Below are 22,552 nucleotides of genomic sequence, written 5' to 3'. Positions count from 1 at the left end.
ATTGTATTTATCATATATGTACGATCCATAAGGTAACGTCACATTACATCATATAAGATCACATTATATAAGCTCCTATATAAGATTACATCTCATTAATCACATAAAATCACATTAAACTCACCTAAAATGGCATCTTGACTCACATCATATAGAATAATAAGATCCCATAAGATCTCATTACATTACACCATATGAGATCAAGCTCACATAATATGGCATGATGACTCACATCATAATAACCATGTCATAAGATCCCATAAGAGTCAGTAAGATCACATCACATGACATCAAGCTCACATACTATGTCACGATGTCTTGCTGTTCTGAGTTGGTTCTCATGGTTGAATGCACTTATTGTAAGTCGCTTTGGATAAAAAGCGTCAGCTAAATGTAATATAAATGACTCACATCACATCACAATAACCATGTCATATTTAAGATCTCATAAGAGACAATAAGATCATATACGATCTCCTAACATCACAATACACCACATCTCATTTAACATCAGTAAGTATGGTAAGTATACCATAACATATAATATAACATAACATAGCATAATATACCATAACATAAGTTAACATAATATGCATGTCTCATCACATAATATACCATACCATAATATAACAGAACATAATATAACAGAACATAATATAATAAAACATAACATAATATACCATAACATAATATAAAATATACCATAACATAATATAATATACCATAACAAAACATAACATAATTTAATATACCATGCCATAATATACCATAATATACCGTACCATAATATAACATAACATAATATGAAATAACATAACATAATACACCATAACATAACATAATATAAAATAACATAATATAAGATAATATAATATAACATAGCATACCAGGACCTCGCTGTCCTCGTTGCCATCTGAAACTATGAGCATGGCTTCATATCCATATCCTGCTTTATATAACCTAGTGTCTGGCTACAGTTAAGTATCCTGGAGCAAATATCCTGCTTACAGATGCTTCATTTCACCCGAGACCTAACCTGGCACCCTGGGGAGACATCCTCTTCCATCAGACACAGCTCAACCAAAACTACACAAACACAAAAACAGTTAACACGGAGCAGACTGATGAGAGGCGAGCTAATGAGAAGCCGATGCATACAACACTCGCAGCGCCCGACTTGTATTCCCGTCTCCTCGTTTATTTATTTATTTGTTTGCAGATATGTTGTCTTCTCTGTCTTCATCTCAACGTCACAACAGAGAAAGAAAGAAAGAAAGAAAGAAAGAAAAGCTAGCGGACAACATTCAAAACGCTCCAGCGGGCCCATGCTGTTGTGATCGACCAATGACGAGCACGGCGGGGAACACTACCGAGAGCGCGCCAGCGGCGGCGTGAATAAAGAGGCAGGCAACGTGCAGGAGGGGGGGAGGGAGCGGGGGAGGCGGGGGGAGGGGGCGGGCCCAGGCCGGGGGTAGGCTACGGGAAAACGAGGTAGAGGCGGGGCTTATCCTCCGAGCATGTACGTCTGTGTGTGTGTGTGTGTGTGTGTGCGTGTGTTTCCTCGCTCACCCCTCCCCTTTTTTTTTCTTTTTTTTCTTCTTTTTTTTAGCCGCCCCACCCCCACCTCCTCCTCCTCCTCCTCCTCCCCCCCGCCCCTCCCCTCCCCTCTCGGCTTCCCGCCCCTGAGTCTGGAGCAGCAGCAGCAGCAGCAGCAGCAGCAGCGGAGCCTCACTGCCTCTCCTCGCCTCACAGTGCGGGAATATACCAGCGGAGAGCGGAATGGACACGGAAGGGAGCCAGAGCAGCCTGTCCTCCGGCACGGACAACTCCCCCCACGACCCCTGGTAACAGCCGCCGCGCGCCGCGCTCGCTCGCTCCCTCGCCTCGCGCCGCGCCGCCTCCTCCTCCTTCTCCTCCTCGGCCCCGGAACCGAGTTCACCTTGGACTTTAGTTGAGTTCAGTGCGGGGAGCGGAGCCGCGCCGAGACAAAAGACAAGCACGCTGCGTGTGTGTGTCTCTCTCTCTCCGTATGTGTGTGTGTGGGATGGATCCACTCAGCGAAGGAGACGCAGACGCACCGCCGCTTTCCGCCTGTCCCCCCCTCCCTCCCTCCCTCCCCCCGCGTTTGTTTATTTCTCCCGGTCGTCCTCCAGAAGGCCACATCGCAACTTCTCCCCCATCATCTGGAAAATCCTCTCATTTTTTTTTCCTCCTCTGGGGGATTATAACGGCGCGACTGGCCGATTGGTGACTTCGCAACATGGCCGATGCTTTCTTCTTACTTTATTCATGCTATATTACACACGCACCCCCCCCCCCCCCGCCCCCAACGTGAATGTGCATGTGTTATTTATTATGTGTGACTTACGGCTTGTATTTCTCTCATTCAGCAAAATGTTCATCGGGGGTCTGAGTTGGCAGACAACACAAGGTGAGCTGTCCCGCACGCTACTTTAACTACTCCTTATTTTCTCTCATGCACACGCACGCACACCAGCGTCCACATCGAAGTTGAGGAGAGAAACCCCCGTGCACTGTTCAAATCACAGCCTGCTAGCACCGGAACCGCATCCACGCACGGCGACTTTATCCGCCTTGTGATGATTATGATGATTTTATTGTGTTATTGTGTTATTGTGGTGCCGGCCTCGGTAGCAGAAGGGCATCGGTGGTGAGATGCGATCGATCATTCGGCGTTAAAGCAGAAGTTCCTCTCGTATCGATGCCCGGCGCGCGCCTGCCTGCCCGCGCGCATGTTGTTTTCCTTATTGTTCCATTCATTTATTGCAAGACGCGCGAGGCGCAGGCTTGACGCACGCACACGCACACACACACGCAGTGTTGTCGTCTGCAAGTGTAGCTTTGGCTAGCTGTTATGCTGAGCGGCCAGGGTGGTGGTGGTGGTGGAGGAGGAGGAGGGCGCAGACACAACGTGGTCCGCCCGACCCCCATTGTCTCTCTCCGGCCACATGCAGCTCGGCCCCCCGGGGGCCTGGATGCAGGAAGAGTCACATCCCGTGCGCGCGTGTGCGCGGGGTTTTATTTCACCGCGCTTGTCTGTCTCCGCAGAGGGCTTGAAGGAGTACTTCTGTAAATTCGGCGAGGTGAAGGAGTGCATGGTGATGCGCGATCCCGTTACCAAGCGGTCGAGGTAAGAAAAAGGAGGCGTGTGCGCCCCGCCGGCCTATCACCGGGGGCCTCGTGCGCTCCACCATGCCTTCCCAAGATGTTTGCACGCTGACTACATCTGTAATATTATTACATCTATACATCTCTGTGTCCTTTGCTGCTCCCCAGGGGGTTCGGGTTCGTGACGTACGCGGAGCAGGCCGGCGTGGAGAAGGTGCTGGCGCAAAACAGACACGAGCTGGACTCCAAAACGGTGAGTTGCACCTTCTCGGCAACTTTTCCACACTTTTCTTTTCTCCCTCTTCTCCTTCCCTCGGCGCATTTTGCCTCCCACCGTATGGCTTGTAAAGTTGAGGAGCCTCTCCCCCTCCCTCCCTCCCTCCCCCCTCCTCTCTGCTCATTTCCCCTACAAATCCCGGTTCAGGGCGCCAACATGAAAGCCTTCTTTCTTGGTCTTCATTGCCTTGGTTACATGGGGGGACCTGAATGGGGTAGCAGCCCCTTCTTAAACCCCTGACAAGGTTTATGCAGACCCCTTGCAGAGGTTATGCAGAGAGCGCGCATGCTTTTTCTTTTCTAGAAAATATCAGCACTAGTTTTCTAGTTGCAGCTCTCAGAAGGAGAAGAAAACAACAAACTTTTGAGGGAAGGAAAGACAAACCGATGCCGGCGACAGAGGAGGGAAGCCTGTGAGGTCCAAACCAGTCGAGGGTTTTTTTTCTGTTTGAACAAACTTCTGTGATTTCCCCTCCTACACATGTGAGGTGAAGGAGTCACAACGTGGGGTGAAGGAAGCAAGCGGGTAGCCGGGTGGAGGTCACGGGGACGGGTGGGTGTGTGTGTCCCAACGTTGGAGTCAGAGCGTCAGAATATCGGGGGGGAAAGGTGTAGTTGTTGGCGTCTTGGTCGCGCAGGTGAGCTGTGGAAACGGGGACTGGGCGTGTCACATCGTGGCCTCGCACACAAACACACAAACACAATAGGATCATTTGAGAGTGAAAGTCGGTGGCACAGAAAAGGCAGCAGGGCCCAGGGGTGGAGAGGAAGGTGGAGCCGCTTTAGTTGTTGGAGCAAGCCTGTTGCTCGGGGTGACGCGAGCCACGGGAGACGCCGCACGGCCTGATGGGATTTATGTCTCCATAACAACTTCTGAGCTATTTTGCATTAACTTAAGACACTCGGCTCGGTTGGGCAGCAGAGCTCTGACACACACACACACACACACACACAGACAATGTTTTATTACGACAGGAACACTGTGTGTGTGTGTGTGTGTGTGTGTGATTAGAGATGTTATTTGTGTGCTCTGAATGTTTAAATTTAATTGCAGAGCTGGCTCTTTCTGCACAGTTGCTGTGATGTTTATGACAAAATAAGTGTTCAGTGAGCTCGGGAGCAAACTTGCTGTTACTCAGTGAGTCATATTACCTATTAAACCCAGGTGAAGAGCCAGAGTGTGTGTGCGTGTGTGTGTGTGTGTGGCTGGCAGGCCGCTGGTGGGGTTCAGCTGCCCTGTTATAAACCAAAACACAGCATAACAATAATAAAGTGCAGCTTTGGTTGCTCAGGCTGTTGTGGCAGCAGTGTGTGGGGGGAAGCTCGCCGGGGTAACGCTCATCCGCCCAGGCGTCGGTTGCCATTTTGTCCTTCCATTTTTTTGGGGGAATAAGATTTTCTGTCCGGCTCCCACGTCGGCGTTGTGTTTTTTAATATATCGCATGTAGCACGAACTCCATGACGCCGCGTCAGACGTCTCCGACTCAACGGCTCATTCCTCAACAGCTCGACACGGCTTTGCTCCTGCTTATGAATAATTATGAATAAAGCCTTTCAATAGTGTTTTTTTTTTGTTGTCAAAGCTTAGAGTCAACTGTGGGTCAAAGTCTGTGGCGTTGGAGCGAATATTTTTAATAACATGCGTAGCTTTATGGGATCAGTGTCAGCCTCTCGCTCTCTGTAACGTCTCCAACACCTGTCCCAGTTTAATTATTTTCCATATTTATTTATTTCTGTGCACTTTTGTGTCTCCCTCACACCTCCTCCTCTTCCTCCTCCTCCTCCCTCTCTCTGTAGTTAGAGGAGGATGGCTATTGTTTGATCAGCAGATGTGAGAAGGACATTCCTCCCTGGAATGAGGAAGAATATTCCACCCTCTGATTTTCCATTCCCTTCTTTTTATGCCGAGACTTTTGCGAAAGGCCCGAAACAGGAAGGAGGGCGAGTGAATGGAGGGGTGTCACAGAGCGACAGGGTGTCACAGAGCAACAGGGTGTCACAGAGCAACAGGGTGAGAAGTAAACTACTTCACCTGCAGCCTCAGCTCTCGGTCAAATGGCATTAAACATTCACCAGAAAGCACATTGGACGTTAGAGCCGCTGTCGGGCGAGGACTCTAAATGCACCAAATGAGAGGTTTCTGTTGCTTTTAGAGCGAGGCTGCTGTTTTGGTCGCAGGTTAGATTTCCTGTCGGGCCCGAGGGCAGCGCTGTGCCGGCGTGTTCCTCTGGACAGCAGAAGACGAAGACGAAGGGCACGACTGGTTTTGGTTTTCTCGGGGAAGACGAAGAGGACGAGACTTTCCTCTGAAACGCTGATCGGCTGAGGGTCATTTTGGGTTGTTTGTTGTTGTTGTTTGTGGCGTTGTTGTGAGAGGATTCAGCTTTGTGACATGAAATCTGTCACTTTTGTTTCCCAATGCGTGATGGATTCATTTGTGCACTTTTTTTTGTGCGCTTATCATGAATAAAACAATTTGTTAAGCCGTGTTAATAGTAGAGTAGATGGTACTAATTTGTTCTTTTTTGGAAGGGCAGTGTCCAAAATAACTCCAACAAACACTTAAAAAAAATAAGTTATTTTTACAGAAAGGAAAGGCAAAAAATAAAGCAACGTGTAGAAGATTCTTCACTTTGATTTTCACCCGGTGACCGTGTTGCAGTGGGTGGTAGCATGGTGCTAACACAGCCGCTTGCTTCTATATCAGTGCACCGTAGCGGCGGCGTGCGTTAGCGTCGGGCTCTGTGCGCCGCGGCCTGCCGGGCGTTACCGGTCCAAACACCTGGCTGCCGGAGCGCCGAGCTCCTCGCTCGCCGACTGGAGATTAGCTGCTCTTGCTGACGTGGACAAAAAAAACCCTGAGATGGGGGAGGATGGAGACGGCGGAGGGAGGACGGCCCGCTCCCGTTGCTGTAATTAGTATAGATCTGAAGAGGAGCTAATCCGATTGAGGGAAACAAACTGGATTGGGCGTCCGAGGTCCACGCTCGGCCTCAGATCCGGTGATAAAAAGCCGAGACTCTGAAAGGTGGAACCGGGGTTCTCTCTCTCTCCATGCTGCATGGGCCCAAACCCCACCAACACCACCAACACCACCACCACACATGACCCGACGAGGCAGCAGGGTTACCGGGGCGGGGCTGTGTGTGTGTGTGTGTGTGAAGGGGGAGGGGGGGGGTCCTCATTAGTGAGCTTCGTTAACTAATTACTGTGCCATTGTTCAGCTGTGCAGATTGACCCCGCTGGCCCGAACCCAGGCCCAGTGTCCCTCGCCCTGCGTGCGTTGCATTGACGAGCCAACTGCTTTTGTCTTCCTCTTCTGTTTACGGCTTTTTGTTTAGCTTATATTGATTATGTCGCCGTAATGGGGCGGCCCGTGGTGCCTTTTTTTGTTTCGTTTTTTTGGGTATCAGTGAGGAGAAGGAAGGGGGGGAGGGTGGTGGTGCCATTTTGTTGCACGCACGTCTATATGCGGCCGTGTGACGGCAATACACTTGTTGGATTAGCGCGTATGTGTGTACACTTGTTTATTTAATTGCATATACGCGTCACTTTGTGTGCATGCATTGGTGTTTATGTGTGTGTGTGTGTGTGTGTGTGGTGGAGGAGGGGGTGTAGCACGGGAGCCCCAGTTCCTCTACGGGCCCATCTGTTTTGTACTCTTTGTCCTGTTAATTAATGAAATCAGAGGGGCTGCCTGCTGGGACGGCCCCGCTGCCCCGCCACTCTGGACAGGCCCACTCTCTCATGGGCGGACTCTGTTTTTTCCAAATGAATGCCTGCTCCTTCTCCACCCGTGCTCCCTCATGTTCACACTCCTCTCTCTCTCTCTTTCCCTGCTCATCTACCCATCGATTTTGACGTCCAATTTCTTTTTTTTTTATTGTTGTTTTCCAGTCCGTAACAGTGGTGGACGCGCTGGGCCACACGAGGTGACTATTGGTCGTAGATTAGCTGAAAGCTAAACCACTAAAATGAAAAAGAATCATAGCGTTTTAGGCTCCTCCGCCGTCACGACGCTGCGCTACTCTAGACCGAGCGGAGGTTGGATGTCAAGAAGCAGGATGTTAGTCAGACCGTTTCAGGAACACTCAGTCATACCTCTTCGTCGTCAGTCTGGGGAGAGCAACCGGCAACTTTTTTTTCTTCCCGCAAATGTTTAAACACAGAATCACGACCGCCGCTTCTCAAATGCCAAACCCTTTCCGAAGAGCTATTTCTGAGTGTTGCAAACGGCGACCTGGCTACGTCATTATGCTTTTTTATTTGTGCTTTGTGTGCCTATCCGTCCTCCTCCGGGCTGATAGATGCTTTAGTCTTCATTCATTACAGCCTCCCCCCTTTTGAGTACAGCCGGATTTAGAAATTAAATGTTAGATATATTCTGTTTTTTCGCTGAAGTGGAATGATTTCTTAACAGCATGGCATGACCGTAGCCGTAGCATATAGCACTACTACAGACGTCGCATTAGGCCTAACCTAGTCTAGTTGGTAACCTTCTGTGTTGCAGGATGTTTTTTTTTAGGAGTTTATGATGATTTAAAAGCTTTGAAATAATGGTGTTTTGACAACATGTGATGTATGGGTGTGATCTCTCTCCACTGTTTGTGTCTTTTTTAATGTGTCCGGTCACATTGACGAGGTTTTTACAGCAATGTGATGACGTACAAGCCAACACATACATGTTCTTCCAAACAGTAGTGTGTAGTTTATCACTGTATATTGTATACATATGTATTTGTTATCATCTACATCTACTGAACCCAGACGTGTCTGTTAAATTGGGGGGAAAGCTGTTGTGTGTTTGTCTGCATTTACCTCGTTGGAAACCGTTTTGCTGTCCTGTAAACGTACGCGACTGCAGGCCAGCGTCCAATGAGAGCGCTGGCTTTCTGAGCGATGTCATCGCTCACAGTCGCTGCCTCTCTCCGGGTTTCTGCACCTCTCCTCCCTCACTTCACACCAAGACTGTGTCGTGGAGAACAATATGTGTTCACAATGCGACTCATAAACACAATATTTAACCAGGAACAGGAGCGTTGTTGCAGCCTGCCGGGTCGCTGCAGCGTCTCCTTTCTTTTGTTATCGCCTGGTGTGTTTCTGACGCGCACGTGCGGCCTGAAAACAGGTGCGCCAGACTTGTGCTGCGAAACCGGGAGACTTGAACTACATTATAAAAAAAACGGCTTCATCGGCTCTTTCGCTATCGTCTTTTTCCGATGAAAAAGCAGGTGGTGAGGTCGCCGCGTGGGGAACAATTGTGCTGCGTTTGGCCCGAGGAAGAAGCGGCGCTGTCACCGACGGTGGCCGGTGGCGTCGCGTGTCCTTGTCACCTTTTGTCTTCGTGCTCTGCGGCCAGCTGGAGGTGACACCGCTCCTCTTGTCTTTGTGCACTTCAAGGTGCAAAGACCTTCTGCAATCCCCCCTTTTCCAAGGGCGCCGCGGCCGCGTCTTAGTTACACGGCGCCGCGCCGTTAAAGCCCAGGCACTTAAAAGGTCCTCCAGGGATATTTGTGTCTGTATATTTGTCGTCAGAAGCAGGGAGTCATCTCGGGAAAGAGATGAAAGGATTGTGAGAATATTGAATGAACACCCTCACGTGTATTGTTCACGTTAAAGGTGCTTACATCTGGCCGCTTGATAGGCTCTCTTTTTAGTTGCCAATATCAATTCAATACCTCTGATAGCGGCCGAGGGCTTTCACTTCACACATCCAATTATTAGAACAAAGATGGAACCATAAGACCATAATACACTACAAGGTCCCGTGACCTAAAATCATCTCTCCCTCTCTCTCTCTCTCTTTCTCTCTCTCTCTCTCGTCGGGCTTCGAGCGAGAATAACACAAGATTCCCTCGCATATTTAAAATGCCAGGCCGGGCTTTGCATATTTAGCATTATTATAAAGGCCAGCTCGTTCAAAACTCATTTGCTTCTAATTTTATCTGTAACCTTGACCACTGCGGAGACGTCCCGCTCGGGAGAAATATGGATACAGTCAAAAACTGGCTAATCCAAAATGGAGGTTGTCTGGATTTTGTGAGATTTAACAAAACACACATCCGTCTGAAGAAGTGTTCGGAGTATGAGACGCGGCCGGCGCTGCCTCGTGCGTGAAGATGCATTTAGTTGAGAGAACGCACATATTCACGTCTCGCCGTGTGTTTGTTTGTGTTTTTTTGGGGGGCTTGCATAAACAAGGGTCTACTATGCATACGCTGAGATTAGCATTGCTTCTATTTGTGGACCTGCAGGCCGTCAGCCGGCTCAGACTCACCGGCTCTGAGCTGGAAGTCCTTCTAGTTAGTTAACAGTGTGATAATTCATCGGCGCCCGGAGGCGAAATTCAGTTAACGCGAGCGCGCCGTCAGCTACCGGACGTCCAGCAGGTAGAGGCCTTTACTCAGATACACTTAAGATAAACTTAAGATACACTTAAGCTGGGAGATTGGGGGTTCTGCCTTTGAGTCTTGGATGAAATTAGAAACCGGTAATATTATAAATATTGCATTTTTCTTTTCATGACACAGTACTTTAGGGTCTCGGACACAAACTAATGAAATTATGTACATTTATTGATGCATATCTAACCATCGATACGATATTTCCTTCCTTTGGTTTAGTCACAATGCGTTTAGTAACACAACTCTGAGAAGGTAACGCAAGCGTCTCTCTACACATAGAATCCTCTCAAGCGGCGACCCAGTCGGATGTCTTTTAACCTTTTGGAAATAGTGTGCAAAAATCCTCCCGCGCCAATTTTAAGTCCCAGCATGCCCCATTCAGACAATCTTTTCGCATAAAATATGTAATATTTTTCCATTTGTTAGCCAAACGACACAGTTTTTTGACTGAAACTCCTTCCTAACAGGACAAGACTTTGTTTTATTGTGATTTTTGTTTTCTTTAGGTCCTAATCTTTCCATAAAGGTGTCTTATTGATGCTCCAGGAGGCATTTTTGGGGAATCTGGCTCATATCATGCTGGATGTTCATAGTTATGATCAAAATATCTTTTAAAAGTGATTTTTTTGCAGATATACATTTTTTTCCCAAGACTTTGCTGAACAAATACATACAATAAACACAAGTATTGGAATTAATTTGGGGTTCCTACGACGACTCAAACAGGGAAAAGCAAGTCTGGGGACAATATTGGTTCGTGTCATTTCAAGAGCAGTGATGTTTACCTTCTCCCTCTTTTAAAAATAACTCACCTCATCCATCTCTCCCCTACAGATCGACCCGAAGGTGGCGTTCCCCCGTCGGGCTCAGCCGAAGGTGAGTGAACGGGTTAACGGCGAGGACGAGTAGTAGTGACATCACGGCGTGTCGCCGCTCATCACTCAGCCCGGTTGGCTGGGATTAGAGTCAGAGGCTGGTGACCTGCGATGAGCGGCAATCCACTTGTCCGGCCTGACCCTGTGACCCCGTGACCCCGTGACCTGACCCCACCCATCAGCAACCAACACACACACACACATGTTTGTCCTTGCACACACACACATGACACATGCCTGCCAGTAGTCACCTGCAACCCACAGCCTGAAGTGTAACCGAGCTCAAACCGAAGAGAAGTCGGTGAAACGCCCCAAAGAGCTTTTTCAGAGACGAACGCACCGTCTCGGTGCCGCCGGCGTCGGCCCCGTCGCCCCATGTGATCAGTGGTAAACGATGCCTTCTCCGTCCTCCGTGTCTCTAGCTGGTGACCCGGACAAAGAAGATCTTTGTCGGAGGACTGTCGGTGAACACCACCATCGAAGACGTGAAGCATTACTTCGACCAGTTTGGAAAGGTAAGCCCGGCCTCCCACTCTGATAAGCTGCAACCCCGTTAAATGTGTTATAAATGTGTATAATAACCATTACAAAGTCATTGCAATGATTTCAAAGTGCATGTGATGTTGCAATCATTTTGCATTGGTGTGTTTTGGTCCGTTAGCATTGGTACTACTCCCACCTGGAGGGCTACGATTAGCCACGAGCTAATTCAGCTGTTTATCCATAACTATGAGCTTCAACACGAGGCTACTTTTGAGCTAACGCTACGTGCTTCCTTGTGCTCGCAGCGAGGCGTTCAGGTGCAAAGTTGATGTTGTAAAAACAAAAAGAGTTAAAGCAGGAAAAAAAAAAGTATTTGTTCAAATTGCTGAAGCTCCTCCAACATCTTTGCAGCTGCTGACTGGCAGCAGCAGAAGTACCCACTGGGGCCGAGCGGGCTGGGAACCAGCGCGCTAATGGACTGCGCACCTTTGATGGATTATATTCATCTGTGGGCCCGATCCCTTTGATATCTCTCGGCTTTTGAAAAGCTTGTTTTGCACCTTTTGTTTCACTCCTTTTTGATTTGATCGAGGGGGGAAAAAGTGCCAAAAAAGCCGCCGAATGTTAAAGAACAAGCAGCAAACATTTAGGGCGACTGGAGAGAAACAAAGGACTTAAAAACTAAAAGAAAGGAGGTGAAACGCTCCCTGGTCATTGAGGATCTTCTCCGCCAGCTGCAGCGCTAGTTAGTTTGTTAGTTTATCTCTTTTGTTCGCTGCTTTGCTCTTTTACAATCACTTCTTAGTTTCTGGGGGCTCTTCGTTTGTCCCGCGCAGATCCTTTGAATGAAATTTGGTGAAAGGCAAACATGCCGTGGAGACAGATGAGTGGCCGGGGGAGAGGGAGAGAGAGAGAGAAGAAAAAGAAAAGCAGCCAGAGGAGGGGAAGAGAAGAGGAGGAGGGGGAATGAAAGGGAAGAAGCAACCCCCCGCGGAGAGAGAGAGGGAGGGGCGTTCGGAGGGGTTGAAGGGCAGAGAGAAGGAGGAATGTTGAGATCGACGGAGAGGAAGAGTGAAAACACCGAGCTGACGGGCCTCCAACGCATCAAAGTGTCCGAGACGCCGAGACGCCGAGACGCCGGTCACTCCTGAGCTGTGTGTGTGTGTGTGTGTGTGAGTGTGTGTGTGTGTGTGTGTGTGTGAGTGGACTTCAGGCTCTTCAGCGTTCACTAATCAGATGCAACAGCTGCTCCTGTAACCCCTCCCCCCCCCATCTTACCCCAAAATCACTACCTAGGACACCAACTCCCCTCCCATCCCACACACACACACACACACACACACACACACACACACACACACACACACACACACACACCATGCTCCGGTCCCTCTCTGCCTGTTGCCGTGGTGACCTGCTTTCGGCCATTGTCCTGCTGTAATCCAGCGGGGTGTTTTTTTTTTTTTTTTTTGTTTCCTTTAAAAAAAAAACGGGGGGAAAAGGAGAGAATTGTCTAAGAAGTGTGCATTTGCATGAATGGAAAGACGGGTGTGTGCGTGCATGAGAGTGTCACAGTGGCGTCGGGCCCGGCTCGCATACATTTGCACCGACCGCGACAGAGGCCCGGTTGAAGTGTGTGTTCCTGCTGCCGGTGCGAGCAGGAACACACACTTCAACCGGGCCTCGACGGGACGGCAGGAAGCTCGCAGCTCGTGTGCGGCTGAGCTTCCTCCTGACCCGTTTGGGAGGGTTATCAGCATATTTCAGGCGCTAGCTCAGATTCACTCCTTCCCAAAAACCCGGGTCCTGTTGGGTCCGGATGCTCGTGGAAGGTGTGTGTGTGTCGCGTTGTGTTTTTGAATAAAATGGCAGCTCCACTTGTATCTAGAAGACAGCGCGCCCCTCCGCAGGATGAGGGGATATCTGGACTGTTTGGACACGCCAGACCAAAAGCTTGTATCGCGGAAACCAGCGCCGACCCCGCAGCGCATTCCTGCCGAGCGGGAGGTATTATTGTTTATTATCTGAGCCCGGCTACAAGCTGCAGGTTAGGATGCGAGCGGGACTCCGAGTGCTGTTTATTTTCATGCCGTGGCGCCGCCTCGCAGAAGGAAAACACAGAATGCGCCGCGCGTTCGCTTGGCGACTCTTTGATACTCGCCGTGGTTTATTTTCTGGAGGATAGTTCTGAAGGGCTCCACCTACACAAACTTCATGAGGCCGGACTGAGGCGGCTGCTCGAGGGGGGAGGGGAGGGGGCAGGGAAACGCAGGTGTTTTTGGATCAAGTGGAGCAGTCAGATGTGAGGGATCCTGGCTGAAAACATCAGAGCTCCTGCTGCTGGATGTCTTCGGGGCAATAGGACTGCAGCATGCCGGCGGCCATGTTTGTCTGAGGAGAGGAGTCTGAATCCTGAGGTCTTGAAATCCCCTTCAACCCGGTAAAGGGTTGAACATTGTTTTTGGACCCGTGTGGATCAGAGAAATGTGCTTTTTTTGTTTTTAATGCAGTTAGCCAATGTGACCATTAGCATTTCAGCTTGTGTGCAACCCAAAGGTTGCACGCGTGGCTCTTTGTTGTCGTCGCATTCCTATAAAAGTAGCTTCCCTGAAAAGCTGCCGTTTGAAATCCCTCCTTCTGGAATCAAGTGAGGGAACGGCGAGCGAGAGGAAGGAGCGGACGAGATGGAAAAATGCAGCGCGGGCCGGGGCAGACGGGAAAAGTTGGGACTCCACTCACCCATGTGAGCCGGCGATTAGGAGGCTTGACTGAACACTTTGTCTGCTGGCCTGTTTAGAGAGCGGTGGCTGGAGAGAGAGAGAGAGAGAGAGAGAGAGAGAGAGAGAGAATGAAAGAGGGAGATGTGAGGAGACAGAAGGGGGAAAAAAGTGAATGCCACCTTTCATAATCTCGCAGAAAGTGTAATGAACTTGTCAGCAAACGCTTGTTCTTTCAGACAATAGCTGCACGCTTCACTAAGAGCTGGATATGTGTAACGCCCCCCCCGCCTGCGTATGATCAACCCTCATCCCAGAATGTCACAACTTCCTGAGAATATGACCTTAACTTTTCTTTGTCGACGAGCTAGCTAGCTAGCGACCGAGCTAGCCGCCTCCAAAGCCAATCTCAGACCCCCGCGGCTTCCCAATCAGATTGTCTTACAGCGCCGCGGGGCCGCGGACATCGGAGAGCGTCCTCTTATTAGCTTTCGCTAAAGGGCGAGGGAAGGGTGGGGGGGTGCTTGATGCTAGTGACGGAATATTGTTTCCGATCGGCACGCCATGGCGTTCCCAAACGGAAGACAATGCGGGCGGCCGCGTTAGCGTTAGCCTGACCGTGCGGCGTGTTTGTCTTTGCTCGCCGGCTGCAGAGACGTGGCTCTGCAGCCTCTGACCGCCGGCCATCTCTTCCTGGATAGATGCTAATGCTAACAGGAGGAGGAAGGGGGGGGGGGGGCTGAGCGTGTAACTCTACTCTTATGATAACATGTTGGCTTGCAGCTGTCTACTTACTGTCCTGTTCCCCGGCTCGCTGCTGTGTCATTGAGTTTGGGCGACCGGAAGGGTGGAAAGCATGAGAGAGGAGGGGTAAAAACTGAATGAAGGACAGAGGGAGGAGGGTGTGTGTGTGTGTGTGTGTGTGTGTGAGCTATATGTTGACAAGGAGGAGAGTTTAAAGGGTCATGGAGCGTGTAAAAGCCTCCTTGATCCTCTCTCCGTGTTCATCCTTTAGCGCGGACGAGTTAAGAGATGGTTCCTGCGTGATCTCCGCCAGGAGGTCGACGCGTTTGAAAAGTAAAAGGTTAGAAATCCGGCGGCCTGGTCATCCGGAGGCCTCCGGCACTCACGTTACACACCAGTTTGAGTTTCAGCGCCCTGCTGCCGCCCTCGTGAAAATAGCCGTGTGGTCATCGCCGCACACGGCCGTGCGAGGGACGGAGGAAGAGCCGTGAGGCAGATTGTTGCGGACGTTGTCGGCATACTTAAAAATAAATAAATACAAAAAATGTCCGGTGCAAACAAACAAGAAAACACAGCGACCTCGGGCCTCTCTCTCTCTCTCTCTCTCTCTCTCTCTCTCTCTGCTAACTCTTCTGCCAGTGAAGGACAAGAGAGGGAGGGAGGAGAAAGGGTGAAAGGGAGGAGGAGGAGGAACATGAATAGGCAGTGGAGTGAGTGCAGAAAGGAAAGTGGAGGCAGAAGAAGAATGAAAGACACTCGTTCACTTTGTTCCACTCGCTCTGATCCAAAATGTTCCTTTAGCATCAAAACTTCACCTGCTAGGATTCTTCAGCTTCTCCCTCCTCTCCTCCGTGCTTTCTCTCCCTCGACTCTTCTCCTTTTTCCTTCCTTTCTGTCCATTGAAATGAGTTTGCAAGGGAAGAGAAGGGGAGGAAGGGGTGAGAGAGAGAGAAAGAGAGAGAGAGAGAGAGAGAGAGAGAGAGAGAGAGAGGGGGGGGGGGGGTTTCTAATTGAAATTCTTTACAGAGTCTCCATGGGAATAGTAAAGTTTGTTGAGAGGGAAAGAAAGACAGCAAGGGTGAACAAATGAAAGGGGAGAGAGAGACACACACACACGCACACACACACACACACACACACACACACACACACACACACACACACACACAGAGAGAGCAGGACAGAGACGGAGCAAAGAATGGAAAAGAATTTCCTCCAGCGCCTCGAGAACGGGAAACATTCACTTATTCTTCACCTTGATAGATTGTATTTCATTTTATTTTTATACACCCATCCTCCCCCTTCCTCCCCCTCTCATTTCCCCATCTCTCTCCTCCTTTCTCTCCCTCTCATTCTTTCTTTTTTCTTTCCTCCTTTGTCACCTGTCACCCCTCCCTCCCTCTCTCCCTCTCCTCCCTCTCCATCTGTTTTCCCCTCTTACTCCACTGCTAAAGAGGGACAATGGCACCCCATGCTGTGTAATGATGTGTGTGTGTGCGCGCGTGCGTGTGTGTGTGTGTGTGTGTGTGTGTGTTAATATGTCGAAGCTCATCTATTCTTTGCTTTGGTTGTCGCAGGTCGATGACGCCATGCTTATGTTTGACAAAACGACCAACAGACACAGAGGTACGTACGCAGAGTCATGATATAAACACACACACACACACACACACACACACACACACATTATGTTAATATGTGTCGACACATTAAATGGGGACGCATGCAAGCGTGTCCTCGCAAATGAAAGGAGAAGCAGCGGGACGGGGCGGGGGTCACTTGGTGAACTTCCCACAAAAAAAAATAAAAAAAATGCAGATTATTTTCTCAAATGAAGCCTGAAGGCGAAAGAAGGCGACGCAGCGGCGCTCTCTGTCGGAGGTCAGCGGGTCCACTCGGGACAAACGGAGAGGAAAGAGTCGTGTGGAGGGAGAGACAGCGAGCGAGGTGATTGGTGGAAGAGGGTGAATCTTGGCCACGCCCCCATCGCAGCTCCTCCATGACGCCAACGGCTTGATTGACAGGCGCCTCGATGTCTTTGTCGCTCCTCCAGAAACAGCCTCTGACTCCACTTTTCATTTGTGAAATCACCTGCGTCGCTGACCACAGCACACACACACACACACACACACACACACACACACACACGCTCGGGGAGCACTGAGCGTCGGTGTGTTTGTGTCTTTCAGGCTTCGGCTTCGTCACCTTCGAGAACGAAGACGTCGTGGAGAAGGTGTGCGAGATCCACTTCCACGAGATCAACAACAAAATGGTGCGTCAGCAGCAGCTGATACCTGTTCAACACACACTGAGCTGCGTCGACTTCAGGGGTGTGTCCTGCCGTTAATTGTGTTATTATTGTTATTTTTTTATAAACGTTGGTTACTCCTGTTTTTAGGTGGAGTGCAAGAAAGCCCAGCCCAAGGAAGTGATGACGCCGACGGGTTCAGCCAGAGGCCGCTCCCGAGTGATGCCGTACGGGATGGACGCCTTCATGCTGGGCATCGGCATGCTGGGTAATATTCAATATCAGATATACACGGAGAGCAAATACGTTGGCAAGCTTAACACGACATACACGTGGACATTAGTGGGTAGTTTTAGCAAATATGTCTTTATGTAACGTCACAACTGTTTATATCAAAGGACAGTTTGGGTTACGGCTGCTGGGGGGGAATCTATTTTTCTAATTTTCATTGGTCAAAATGTAGGTTTTCATGATGCAAGAGAAATGATTTGTTGGCTACTTTAGTGCTTTTTCATCTGATGCTGCAATATAGAACTAGACGCCCGCCGTGTGCAGAGCGTCCTCTGTGCAGAGCGTCGTCTGTGCAGAGCGTCCTCTGTGCAGAGCGTCCTCTGTGCAGAGCGTCCTCTGTGCCTCCTTCAATTCTGTATTTCTTTACTCAAATGTCAAGAAGGAAAAAAAAGAAATCCAGTTCACTTGAACTAAAATTGCCTTTTTAATTGCGCTGATATGAATATCTGAGCCGACGTCTCCACGCTCATCTCCAGCGAATAAAACTACCATCTACGATGTAAAAAATTTAGAGGTCACAGACTGAAGGGCGACCGAGCTCTACACACTGGAGTGAAATATGGTTTGAAAGCATCCTCATTGAGAAAAACAAACCGCTGCGTGTGGTTTGTGGTGGTTTGGCGCCCTCTTGTGGGCGTTAGGTGGTAACTCACGAGGTCATCATTGATACAGAGCGTCTCTACAAACTCACTCGGAAAGAGAGCGACACCTGGACCTCAAGTAGTGCATACTTAATAACGGCTGCGTGTAAATGAATTGGTCAAATGTGTACAGTATATAGCGACGATTTGTGTGACATCATAGGAGGAAGTCGCTGATGGGAGGCGGGTCAGCAAACAGGAAACGCTCTGGTTGCACACACAACATGATGGCTGCACAGGTGCACGATGACAATCCTCTTACAAGGAGGTCAAACCTCCCTGAAGCGTGTGTCTTCATGTCTTTATTCAGCCTCGTTCACTGTGATCTGCTTCCAACAGGCTACCCAGGGTTCCAGACTACTACCTACACCAGCCGCAGTTACTCTGGCATCGCACCTGGTTACACTTATCAATTCCCAGGTAAGTCCAGAGACGATCACATGATGAGGTGCAGCGTAGCGTGTGCACTCTTCACGCCTGGTCTGTCCTCGCAGTGGATGTTTAACTTGACGGCGTTGTGCTGAACGTCTGGACGCTCACGACCTTCACAAAGCGCTCTCCTTCTCTTCTTCTCTGTTTCCAGAGTTTCATTTAGAGAGGACCCCCCTCATGACGTCCTCACACCCCGCTGAGCTGGCAGGTCAGTGGCTCCTCGCTCCTCCAGAAGCCGCGACGAAGAGAGGAAGAAGCAAATAGTCAAAGGAAATAGTTTGAATTTAGATCGAGTTCAAATGTCGTTTCAACTGACAAAGCCTTTGGTGGAAATAGGAAGCGTGTTAATAACGAGGAAGAATCAAGCTCTGAGATTATTCCAGCCAATAGAAGTTTCAGCGGTTTTGAAAATCTTTTAGAAATGATCCTTAAAAATGACTTCCTGTCTGTGAATCCTGTGGCAGCAACAAAGTGCCTTTTGTTACCACTGAGGTTTATAGCAAAGAAAAATGTATTTAGAATAATAATTTGAATTAAATATGCAAATAATATTATTTAAAAAAATACATTTAAATAAATAAATTAACTCAGATATTTTTTTTTAATTAAAACCAAAAATAAGTGAAAAATGTAATTAAATTATTATTATTTAAAAAAAAATTAAGGTACTAATTGAAATAAAAAATGTAATTAAATAAGATCTAAATAAAATTATTACTATGATTACTATGAACAGGCCTTCAGTGCCTCTAATTTCTCTCCCAGTTTCCCATAATTCATCTTGTTAGGAGATGTGTCTGCACGCTGCCATCTACTGGCTGCTAATGGTACTTTTTTCTTATCATGAGCTTGATTCTGTTCCTTATTTAAAACACACACAGTGTGTTGGACGCGATGGTTTTGATCCGCTGCGCCAGCTGGATTTAAATCGGATGACAGATGTTTGCGCAGATGTCGAGTCGAGCGACACTGAGCCGCAGATCGTGACTCGCGATCCGATGCGAGCGCCGCGGTGACAATGCAATAATTTAGTTTTTTTTCGTTTGTGACCCTCAGCCATTCCCCTGACTGCCTACGGACCAATGGCAGCAGCCGCTGCAGCCGCAGTAGTTAGAGGTGCGTGTGTGCTGAGACACAAACGTGTGTGTGCTTGTGCATATCCCTGCCTTCAGTAGAATGTGTGTGTGTGTGTGCATGGTCCTGCTTGGACAAATACAAGAGTATTTTTAGACGTGTGTGTGTGTGTGTGTGTGTGTGTAACCTGACTTGTCTCCTCCATCTCTCAGGCTCCACCCCTTCACGCACAGCTGGTTTCCTGGGCACCAGCAGCCCCGGACCAATGGCTGAACTGTACGCCGCGGCCAACCAGGACTCAGGAGTCAGCAGCTACATGAGCGCCGCTAGCCCCTCCCCCAACCAAGGGTTCGGTCACGGTCTAGGGGTAGGTCATGCGCTCCCCCCCAAAGTGCACACACACACTCCAGTACTCGCATGGCTGCACGTATTATTCACAAATCTAATAGAAAGTGTACCCGCTCATGTCCGTGTATCCCCAGGGCCCGCTGATTGCCACCGCATTCACTAACGGCTACCACTGAGAAAAGACTCAGGTCACCGACGCTGGGAGGGGCCTCTCTCCTGCTGACGAGCCAATCAGAACGCTGGCTGCCCTCCGACGGCACAACCCGATTGGCCGGCGGCCACAGGCTCCACCTGACTCCCTGTGGCTCCACCCACCGACTGAATATCTTTTTTTTTTGAAAATCCTGAACTCTGTTTTGCTGTACTAATCTCACTTCAACATAACGTTCCCCCTCGTCTCTCCTCTTTTGTCCTCATGTAGTGTTATAACTAGGCCCCGCCCCCTCCCCCTCCTTTGTTATCCATTATTTTCTTTTGAAGCTGAGAAAAGAAAACTGAAAAAAAAGAAAAGAAGAAAAAAAATCTCTGAGGATCGCTTGTCATCTTTGACAAAGACACAGAGGACTATTGTAAGTTTTTTTAAAATTTTTTTTTTTTTAAATATGATTTTATTTTAATGTGATATGTCGTTTCATCATGAAATCCTTCGACGCCGTTACTGATGTGAACCGAGAGGAGAAGCCGAGCGACAGGGTGTTTGTCCCACGACCGTTTTTAACAAAAAAGGAAGAACAAAATCCAACAAAGTCCTCTTTTTAACTCGAGCATCGCGGAAACGTGTGTGTGTGGGGGGAAAAACAACCTAAAATGTATATTTTGGTAGTCTTTAAAAACAAAAACCTTTGTAATATTGTTATTAATATTGACATAATAATAATAATCTGTAAGGTATTTTATTCTGTAATTGGTTTTAAAGCAATGTTTTTATGTCTTCCTGTAAGATATTGTACATAGACGTTGGGATGAGGGGAGGGTGGGGGGCGGGGCTTACCGAACCAGCTCGCATGTCATTGGTTGGTTTGAAAGGGTTAGCAGCCGTTTGATTGGCTGTCATCTACTACTCCGTGTGGTCATCTCACTACTTTTATCAGGATCACGGCGGCGGGCCGGTCGGCTCCAGCGCTCAGCGAGCTGTTGAGAAATAAAGCTTCCGGGAGCTGGACCGGCTCGTCGGTCAGTTGAATAGTTTTGTCACAAACTCATCACTGTGTTTGCTTTTTGCATCTCGCAAAAAAAGGAGCAACTTTTGTCTTCATAATTCGATAATTCCACGAACCATAAATCTTCAGATTTTGGATAGCGGACAGCGGGAGGAGAGATCCGGGAGGTTCACGGGAGGGGGGGCGGGGGTTTGACTTGACTTCCTCTTTTTTTTGTTGAAAATATTATATATATATTTTTGCGCAATTCACTTCTTAATGTTTGTGTTTGTTATTGTTTTTTTTTTCTTTTTTTATTCTCGTGCGCGGCGTTCTCCGCCGTGACAACAAATGAAGGACATTCTCAGAGAAGCAATTGTAGAAAACATCACAATCCTGTTGTGTCCTCTTCTCGCTCGTGAAGGTGCATGTGATCGCGTCTGGGTGTGTGTGAGTGAGTGTTTGTGCGCATACACATCAAAGGTGTAATATGGAACTACTTTTTGGCAAACGAAGGAGCATTTCGATTGCCAATTTTTTTTTTTTTTTGGTACTGAAAAAAAAGAGATGAAAAAAAAGATCACCCCGTTCCACCGAGGCTCACCTCGCTCCTCTCCCCCCGTTTCATATTTTAGGTTTTAATACATGTGTGCACCTCTGCAACCAACATATTGTTTCTACACAGTTGCTGCTCCGTGCAGTGGTGAGCAGGGGGGTTTGGTCAGGGAGCCGGAGGTGGAACAGGGTCTCGCTCCCAGTCGGCTCTGACGCAGGACCTCAGTACAGACGCCGCTGGCTGGCAGGAAAAGTAAAAATAAATAAATAATAAAAAAAGTTGGAACAAATTCAACGTTTGCAAAAACAAGTTTGTTCCGCCTGTTTGACGCAGAGCTTCCTGACCCGGCCGGTAGTTCCTCCGTCAGACCGCCTGGGACACGACATAAAACTACTGCTGGACACCAACACTGTAACTTTTTAACTTACAATAAAGCAATAAGTTATTTTTTACCTTACAAATGAAAATAGTACTATTATTGGTAAAAAAAAAAACGAAAAAAAAAGCAGACGACGTGTGGATAATTCTGCGGCATTAAGACTTATTTTCAGAAAAAAAAGAAACTATATTTTTCTGTTTTGAGATCTTGTTCCCCTTGTATATTGATTTTAATGATGTCTTTTGTTGTGTTGATGTACGGAGAAGGGCCAAGCTTGTTGCTCGACACGAGCTCTGTTAAAGTTAAGATTTGGGCTGATCCCCGCCGAGCTTTACAACACTGCTTTTCTTTTCTTTTCCCCTTGTTTTATTTTTCTGATAATTTCAATTTTAAAATCCTAATAAATTATTCTAAAGCGTTTGATTCTGGATGTTTTTGTTGTTATTATTAGAGAGTTTACTTAATATGCACGCACACTGATACCAACAACTCACACTGTTACATCCAACAGTGGACTTTCCAAAATCCACCTGGATTCAACTGAATTGAACTTTGACCCTAAAATACGGGAAGTGTAAGTTATTGGGAAAGGTCACCACCCTTTATGAATATTTCCAATCAGTGCTGAATAAATACATTCCTTGCCATCAGACCTATTTAAAAGATTGAATAGATGTATGAAAATATTATGGCTTAAAAGTTTAAAGACACGTGTGACAACGTTACTTCAAGCACCACCTCTGACCCGGAGCCATATTTACTCTCTTGGCTCGTCAGTGGCACGAGTGTTGATTATGTGTTATAGTGTTTTGGCAC

General features: G+C 48.2%; 1 protein-coding gene across 2 annotated transcripts; it reads left to right on the top strand.

Annotated features, from left to right (window-relative positions):
- Positions 1-1,697: 1,697 nt before the first annotated feature.
- On the top strand, positions 1,698-22,156 carry LOC137796233 (RNA-binding protein Musashi homolog 1-like). 2 transcript variants are annotated; one of them, XM_068594037.1, is made up of 14 exons: positions 1,698-1,844; positions 2,391-2,431; positions 3,070-3,151; positions 3,298-3,382; positions 10,644-10,685; positions 11,107-11,199; positions 16,206-16,254; positions 16,818-16,900; positions 17,027-17,144; positions 18,148-18,228; positions 18,392-18,448; positions 19,297-19,356; positions 19,527-19,681; positions 19,797-22,156. In XM_068594037.1, exons 1-14 carry the CDS (start codon positions 1,780-1,782, stop codon positions 19,836-19,838), a joined length of 1,053 nt encoding a protein of 350 aa, XP_068450138.1. In that variant the 5' UTR covers positions 1,698-1,779; the 3' UTR covers positions 19,839-22,156. The 2 variants fall into 2 exon arrangements, with proteins under 2 accessions (XP_068450138.1, XP_068450137.1); XM_068594036.1 differs by having other exon boundaries at positions 19,764-22,156.
- Positions 22,157-22,552: the final 396 nt, after the last annotated feature.

The sequence above is a fragment of the Clinocottus analis genome, unplaced genomic scaffold, assembly GCF_023055335.1.
Source record: "Clinocottus analis isolate CAN_PGR_092001 unplaced genomic scaffold, fCliAna1.0.p SCAF_3, whole genome shotgun sequence".
Lineage (NCBI taxonomy): Eukaryota > Metazoa > Chordata > Actinopteri > Perciformes > Cottidae > Clinocottus > Clinocottus analis.
The sequence above is the reverse complement of the archived record's forward strand: the minus strand, read 5'-3'. Positions and strand labels throughout refer to the sequence as shown.

Bases quoted from the DNA above. Each gene is read 5' to 3' on its own strand.
- LOC137796233 (XM_068594036.1), top strand. From the start codon at position 1,780: ATGGACACGGAAGGGAGCCAGAGCAGCCTGTCCTCCGGCACGGACAAC. The intron at 17,145-18,147 runs GTAATATTCAAT...TGCTTCCAACAG, and splicing joins GCTGGGCATCGGCATGCTGG to GCTACCCAGGGTTCCAGACT. The intron at 18,229-18,391 runs GTAAGTCCAGAG...CTCTGTTTCCAG, and splicing joins TTACACTTATCAATTCCCAG to AGTTTCATTTAGAGAGGACC.